Here is a 7,778-nt window from a genome sequence, read left to right as displayed (position 1 = left end):
CCTAGAGTTCACCCATCCAAGATCTGCGACTAGTGGGCTCTGGATGCCCACAAAAATGACCCACTTTGCTGTGGTCCCAAGCTCTCACCAGTAGCCCATATGATGTCTTCATGTCCTTCCCTGCAGGAAACTTCAGTCTTGTCTTTCAAGTCCAGACCCTTTCTATGTGGCAGGAGATGGGGAAGGGATGAAAGAGCAGGTGTGTGCACACGAGCAGGTATGCGCACACTCACACACACACCTGCACCCATAGACACTGAGACACAGACAGACCAATCCCGTAGGGCCCAGCCCAGCTCTCTGGGGCTTTATTATTGGGCAAACATCCTGCCATTTGGAGCACTCCCATGGACAGTCCATAAAGTCGGTGTCCAGGCTCTGGAGACATGCCTGCCGATGGTGATGGTGCCTCCACCCCAGGGCAGATGGAGGGGCTTCTACTCTGTCCTGTCCCCTGCTGGATCCTGGGTGCTGGGCTCTCTCCCAGGGCACTCGGATGGAGCCGGAGGCCAAGCTCCCAGCTAGAGCTGCCTGGGCCATTCAGACGGTCGCCTTCAGTGGCACGCTGTCTGCTGGTTGATCCAGGTCCTTCTTCCTTGACAGGGTCCAGTGGGTGAAGATGAGGATGAGGAAGATTCCTGTGGGACCCAAGAGGGATGGATCAGGCCTCAGAAGGGGCTGTGGGACTTGTTCTTCACGAGGGACTTCCTGTGATTGGCATTGGCTTAATGAAGAGATGAGTTTCCTGGACAGCATCCCAAGGCTGGGCTGGGTATGACTCTGTGGTCCTGGTGCCTGGAGAAGCTTGACTGCTCGGCCTGCTTGGCCCCTTCCCCTCTGAGGCTCTGAGGCCCCTACCCCTCTCAGCCTCCAAAGTCCCCTTCTCTGGGGGACACTGGGGAACCAGTAAGTTGGACCCCAACTCCATGGACCTCCAAGAGAAAGGCTCATCACAGTAGTGTGCTAGAACCAGCAAGGAAAACCAGCAAGGAGAAAATTTGAGGGGCTAAAGAAATAAAGGGGATGGAAGGGGTGGCTTAGACTGACGCAATTAGGCTAGAAAGACCTGGGCTGTGTCACAACCTGACTGTGTAACCTTGGACCAGTCACTTAACCTCTCTGAACCTCAGTGACCTCATCTGCGAAATGGGGAGATACGAGGATCTACCTCACAGTGTTGCTGGGAGGATTCCCGGCAATAGCCCCTGCCACCCAGTCAATGTGCAATCATGTAACCGTAGATGCTATTATCAATGGTAATGACAATGACTATGATCAAAGGGGCAGGCACATAATGACTAGGAGAGTTGGGGGCTTCCTTTTCAGAGCTGGGGGCACCATGGGGACAAAGGTGTTTATTTGGAGGCTGTGGTTCCAACCACCCATCGCCGTCGCCCACGCAGGTAACGTCCAAACTCCATTACCTATTGCTACCAGGGTGCCTACAAGGATGCCCACTGCCGACAGCTTCGTGGGCATGCCCTTCATGCGGCCCACCTTGCGCATGCACTGCCCCTCCACATTGCAGCGACACACGATCACTGGGGGGAGAGGGGAGGAAAGTAAGAGTAGGGAGGGGAGGGCTCCCCAGCGGCTCAGAGCCCCCAGCCCAGGCACCGCGGTGGTGGCTCACACCTGTAATCCCAGCCCTTTGGGAGGCCGAAATGGGTGGATCACTTAAGCCAGGAGTTCAAGACCAGCCTGGCCAACATGGTGAAACCCTGTCTCTACTAAAAATACCAGAATTAGCTGGGCGTGATGGTGCACACCTGTAATCCCAGCTACTCGGGAGGCTGAGGCAGGAGAATTGCTTGAACCTGGGAGGCGGAGGTTGTAGTGAGCTGAGATCGTGCCACTACACTACAGCCTGGGTGACAGAGTGAGACTCTGTGTCAAAAAAAAATGTATGTGCCTCTGTGCCTGTTCCTGTGTGCACACAGGTGTATGTGCCCAGCCATAGGTGTGCAAGTGTGCACAGGCATGTGCTGTCCACATGAGGAGCCCATATGCATTTGTACCCAGCTCCCTCCCCCTGCATCCCAGCGGTTCCCTCAGGAACTGCAGGCTACACCCAAGTCCACCCTCACCTCGAACCAGGAGCTGCCACATCTGGGCATTGTGACTGACCACCACGGGAATGATGTGTTCACGCGGCTCCACCCAGTGCAGGGCCAAGGTGAGGTAGGCATGGGAACCTTTTGGGACAGCAGGCAATAACCAGGGTCACCAGCCTGTACAGGCCCTCTGGGGGCTGCTCCCCCTAGGCCCAGCCCCACCCCCATGGTAGAAGGGCATCTCACTTCCAAGTGACACCCCCTCCCTGCCTTGGCCACAGCCTCCCTCCCTTTCCCCACCACACACCATTGAGAGTCTGGAGGCGCCAATCCCGTTGCACCGTGGGGTTGGGGCCAAGGGCAAAGCTGTAGGGACCGTGTCCACTGGCCAGATCGGAGTCCTTGCTGGGTCCACTCACGATCACGCCATGGTCCTGGCGGGGCGTGCAGAGGTATCGGGAGGGCACAGGGGCGGGAGTCAGGGCTGGGGCAGGAGGGGCCTTCAGGAAGTGGATCACCAGGGGCACAGAGGTGCTCAGTCTTGGCTCATCTGCAGAGGAGGCAGCGCTGAACCGGCCAGGTGTTGGCAGGGGCAGGGGTGAGCTCTGAGCTCTGAGGTCCCTGTGCTGCTCCCACAGCCCATGAGTCTCGCTCTACAGACTCCCCTGCCACTCACCCTCCATGCTTCTCTCCACCTGTCATCATCCCCATGCCACTGTGGACATCCCTGACTGTGGCAGAGCTCACTGCTGCTGGGTCTGCCCTGTATCACAGCTCAACTGGGAGCTGAAACCTGCCTCCCGGGGCTCCCCACACAGGGGCCAGCTCTCTGTCCTGAGCAGTGTTCAGAGTCCTCCACACCCGGCTCCAGTGGCCCATTCACTCCAGCACTTCTTCCCCAGGGGCAGCCCCTGGTCCTTCTGTCACCTCCCCAGCCCTGTACCAGTCCCTGAAGCTGACACCCTGAGAGGCCCTCCAGGGGCTAAAGGACAAGGTTAGGAGATTTTGCATGTTGATCTAGGAGAGTGGTCAGAGAGGGGAGCAGACGCCAGACCTGCCCACCAGAGGAGTAGATCCGTTCTCAGAGAGGAACATTGAACCCAGCTTCATATCTGCGTCTCCTGCTTGGGGCTGGGGGTTGCCAGCGAGGGCCTCTGGGAGGAAGCTCAGTCCTGCTGTCTGTCTGCCTGAGGTTTGTACCCCCTCCCAGGGGCTCCCACCACTGCCTGGCCATACCTGTATCCTGGGCCTCCACGAGCACTGTGTAGGTGTCCCCAGGCTGGGCGCCCTGCAGGGACTGGGCGGTGTGCACCTCCCCGGAGAACTTCTCAATGCAGAGCCAGCCCTCTGAGTCATTGACTAGGGAGAACCTGCCACCCAAGGAACGGGGTGAGGAGGTACTGGGACTACATATAGAGTTTTGTTCAGAATCGCCCAGGGCTATGTGACTCGCTTAAATTCTACATCCTCTTTGTGACTCAGAGGCCACAGCAAAGCCTGGGATGCCCAGTCTCTCTCTCCAGCTTCAGGATTTGTGGTGGTGGTGGTGGTGGTGGTGGGTGTGGGATGAACAACAGATTATGTGGGTAGGGGAGAAACTCTTAGAGCCTGGGAGGCCTATTTCAACTTTGCTCACTCCAGGTCACCCTGCGAAGGAATGAGTCTGGGAACAACCTTGTCTGTCTGTAATCTGTTAGGGGGCATTGGAGGAGGGCCTGGTCCTCCCTCCAGGTGCTGAAGCATAATCTGAACTCTCATGGGGTCCAAAACACCCCTCTCCATGCCCCACCCAGTCCATCCAGCCCCGATCCCTGCCAGGAGTCACAACCTTGGCATAGTTTGAAAAATATTGCAGGCCGTAGATAATATGAGTCCCCTCTGAGGCCCTGGGGTCATCCCCAGGGAGCAGGGGAAATCCAGTCCAGGTAAGGGGCTGGGATTTTGGCTCACCTGAGGGATCGGCTGATGGGGTCGGAGGACTGGATGGTCAGCAGGAGGGAGCCAGCTGGGACACTGATGGGGACACTGGCCTCGTAGCGTTCCTGGTCCAACTTGGGGGGTGGCATCACTCTCTCCACCAGCACAGTCACCGTGGCCGTGGCTCCAGGGCCTGGGCCTGGCCCCACCAGCTCTGCCACACTCCGCACCACCACCACCACCTTGTGACTTGGAGCTGCCTCATAGCTGAGGTTCTGGAATCAGGAGGCCCAGGTCACTGTGGGGGCCTAGGCAAGGCACACATGCATGCATGCGTGCATGTGTGGGCCCCTTACCCAGCCACCCTGGCCCTCACCTTGCAGAGTCTGAGTCCAACATGCCCAGAGTCTGGCTCCCAATCCAGGTCAAAGGTCCCTTCCGTGTCCCCCCTCTCAATGGCAAAATCCATGAGGCGGAAGGCAGGCTCGAGGTCAGCATCAGTGGCCGTGAGCATGGCCACCAGAGTCCCGGGCTCCACATCCTCAGGGAGGCTTATAGGCCCAATCTGGAGAAGAAGGAGGGATGGTGAGCCCCCCGCCAGCATCCTTCCCAAGGTCTTCTCCCCTGCATCTGCTTACCTGGGAAGTGGTGAACTCAGGGGCGTGATCATTGATGTCTGTGACTTTGACTTCGACCTCACACGTGCTGCTGAAGCCTAGGGCAGGGAGGACTTGTTGGTGAGGTCAGGGTAGGAACAGAGGGCTCTCATGGGGTCTCATGGGGTCATGGGGACCTGGGTCACCAATCAGGGCACTTACCACCCTCTGCGCCTGCCAGGTCCATGGCCAGCACCAAAAGCAGGATGTTCTGGCCAGCTTGGAGTGGGAGCGCTCCCACTGTCACACTGCCTGAAGTGGGGTCCACCTGGAAGGGTCTCCCCTCTACCCCATCCTCAGACTCAGGGCTCAGGAGCTGATACACAATGTGGGAATTAGGGGAGCCTGGGGCATCTGCGTCCTCTGCTGACAGTCTAGTCACTTCAGTACCTGCAAGACAGCACCCGCCTGGCTAGGACCACAGCCCAGCCTGGAGGCCTTACCCCAGCCACTCCTTATTTTGTGCCAAACTGAACTTGAGCATGTGTGTGTGTGTGTGTGTGTATGTTAAGGAGGGACATTGACATGGAGCCTGAGGCTGGGTCCTTATCCCAGAGAAGAGCAAGACTGGGTGGTTCATAGAGACTTTGCCCCTCTCCCATCCTGTAGCTCACCTGGGGGACTGAGCTCAGGGATGCTGACTGCGGGGCCACGTGGAGGGCAGACAGGCACGTTGTCATTCTCATCCATCACCAGCACTTGCAGCTCCAGAGGGGCCGCATAATCCTCGCCGCGGGAATTCTGAGCCCACACCTGGAGCATGTACTGTGGTGGGCAGTAGGGGGCTTCAGGTCAGGACCAAGGGCAGCTCCAGCCTTGCCTGGCTCTGAGTTTCCTTCTGGTGGGCCAGCTGCAGCTCTTCGGGGCTCTTTCCCACTGCCTCAGCCTCTATTGTAGTTGTGACACCCCCAAAAGCCAACTAGACAGTGACCAAGCACCCCCAGCCTGCGTCCCTGACTCCCCGTTCATATCACCTCAGCCTGGGCTTCTGTGTCCAGCTCTCTGGTCACGTAGAGGTTTCCCTCTGCATCCACATCAAACGGTCCCAGGGGATGGCTCTCCAGGCGATAGTGCACATCATCCCCACTCCAGTGTACCTGGGGGGGACATCCCAGGCCAAGGGGCAGGAGCAATCCATGTCAGCCCTTGTGCCCCATCTGATTTCTGGGTGAGGAGCCTGAGCCGCAATTGTGTGACCCAGGCAAGGTGCTGCCCTCCCTGGGCCTGGAGTCCGGGTGGGATCCTTCTGTTCAGGGTACATGTTGTTAGTGGCCTTGCCCTGGTCCAAACCTGGACCCTGCCCAATGTGCCTGAGTGACCAGGTTACTTTATTTTCTACCGTCTCAGCCTGGGCCTGACCCCAGGGCATTCCTAGAAGAGGCCTGAGACATTCCTAGCCCAGGGTGACAATCCCTATGGCAGCAAGAGGTAGCAGCTGTTCTCCCTGAGGAAGCCTTGGGCAAGTTCAAGAGGTCAGAGCACAGAGTCACGCCTGCTAGAGGATGGCAGGGCAGGCGAGGGGATGTGGGCCTGCACCTGGGGCTTTGAACACCCCAGTCCACAGCAGGAAGTGATGGGAGGAGTGGAGGGAGGAGCAGGGGTCATGTGAGTTCCAGACCCAGCCCCCAAATATCCATGAGTCTTGGGCCCAGCTGCACTAACCATGGGGCTGCTTTAGCCACTGACAGCCACTTACTCACCTGGGCAATGTGGTGCGGGTATAGGACTTTGAGATTCTCTGCCAGGTGAATAGGCTCTAGGGGCACCCAGGTGTTCTCTATGATGGAGACTTCCACAGTGGCAATGGCCTGGTGGCCTGAGGCCTGGCCGCCCATGTCCTTGACCTGTATCAACAGCTGGTAGGTCTTCTCCAGTGCGTGATCAAGGCTGGTGCTCCCTAGAACAGGGAGGATGGTCAACTGAGCAGGCAGCTGGGGAGCAGGGGCCAGGGCATCATTCTCAGCAAGATACCAGACAAAAAACCAAGCATATGGCAGTTGATTGGGACACTCTCTTGGCCAAGGGAAGAGAGGAACTTTAAGCACTATTGTGAGCCTCCAACCAGGACATGACAGTTTGCAAAGCCACCTCCGTATCTCTCCACACAATGAATGCATAATAGACTAGAGGGGTAGGTGGATGACCAGGATGAGGAGGTAGGTAGATGGTAGATGACGGGCTGGTTGGATGAATGGGTGGTTGACTTGGTAGGTGGATGGGAGTTTGAGTGTGTGAATGGAAGAGTGTAGTGATGGGTGATTGGATGGACTGTGTAGGTGGTTGGGCGGTAGGTGGGTGAATGCATGGCTGTCTATGATGATGTCTGATTCACTTTTCTTTCCATCCCTAGTTCATGCCTCTGGTCTGAACTTCCAGGTCCAGGTCTCTTCTGCCATCAGTCGCAAGGTTGCCCAGCAGCATCTTAGGCTGCAACCCCTTAGACTGTTCCTATCCTTGTTCCTTAGGCCCAGGTCTCCATGGAGCGTGGAGTTGAGGCCCTCCATTCACACCATTTCCTAACTCTCCATGCCTGGCCCTGCCTCCACAGCCCCCTGCCTTGTTGCTGTCTCCACCTAGAGTGCCCTTCCCTCCTTTTTCACCTCTCAAGCTCCCACCCATGCTTGTCTTATGCTTCAGATACCACCTTCTCTAGCTTTCTCTGACCCTCCCTCCCCAGCACACCCTGCTCAGGCTCACCCTTGGGGCTGAGGGCCAGAGCCCCCTGCCGAGGCTCCAGCTGGAACATTTCTGGGGAAGGCTGGGCTGGAGCCTGGCTCAGGATGCGGAATCGAAGATCCGAGTTGGCTGTGCCTGGCTCATCCTGGTCTGAAGCCTCAAGGAAGAGGAAGGGGACACCTGGTTCATGGTGGGAGGGTAAACTGTAAGGGATAGAGAGGGTGGAGAGAGTCTCCCATGCCTCTCCTATTTCTCCTCTGTCCTTTCTTCCCTATCCATCATCACATCAGGACTCTGGAGATGAGTCACGGCATTTCGTCCTACTTCCCAGATGAGCAAACGGAGGCCAAGAGTGGATGGCACCCTCAGTGGAGTAGGGAGGTACAAGATGGGACAGAAATGGTACAGGATGGGCCAGGCTCAGTGGCTCATGCCTGTAATCCCAGCACTTTGGGAGATCGAGGTGGGCGGATCA

General features: G+C 57.6%; 1 protein-coding gene across 3 annotated transcripts in view; it reads right to left on the bottom strand.

Moving 5' to 3' along the window:
- Nucleotides 1–271: 271 nt before the first annotated feature.
- CDH16 (cadherin 16, KSP-cadherin) overlaps nt 272–7,778 on the bottom strand; it is an 11,280-nt gene continuing 3,773 nt past the window's right edge. Inside the window, exons 6-18 of one of the 3 annotated variants that reach the window (XM_011932084.1) lie at nt 7,325–7,483; nt 6,328–6,524; nt 5,602–5,724; nt 5,242–5,392; nt 4,790–5,017; nt 4,610–4,686; nt 4,348–4,536; nt 4,005–4,246; nt 3,291–3,424; nt 2,362–2,604; nt 2,088–2,195; nt 1,425–1,541; nt 272–638 (exon numbers count right to left, since the gene is read on the bottom strand). In XM_011932084.1, coding sequence (XP_011787474.1) covers nt 541–638; nt 1,425–1,541; nt 2,088–2,195; nt 2,362–2,604; nt 3,291–3,424; nt 4,005–4,246; nt 4,348–4,536; nt 4,610–4,686; nt 4,790–5,017; nt 5,242–5,392; nt 5,602–5,724; nt 6,328–6,524; nt 7,325–7,483 — 2,066 coding nt within the window. In that variant the 3' untranslated portion in view covers nt 272–540. The remainder of the gene's footprint in view (nt 639–1,424; nt 1,542–2,087; nt 2,196–2,361; nt 2,605–3,290; nt 3,425–4,004; nt 4,247–4,347; nt 4,537–4,609; nt 4,687–4,789; nt 5,018–5,241; nt 5,393–5,601; nt 5,725–6,327; nt 6,525–7,324; nt 7,484–7,778) is intronic. The other 2 variants (XM_011932085.1, XM_011932086.1) reach the window with 2 other exon arrangements.

This window comes from Colobus angolensis, unplaced genomic scaffold (assembly GCF_000951035.1).
Source record: "Colobus angolensis palliatus isolate OR3802 unplaced genomic scaffold, Cang.pa_1.0 Scaffold93, whole genome shotgun sequence".
Lineage (NCBI taxonomy): Eukaryota > Metazoa > Chordata > Mammalia > Primates > Cercopithecidae > Colobus > Colobus angolensis.
This window is presented reverse-complemented; position numbering and strand designations above follow the sequence as displayed.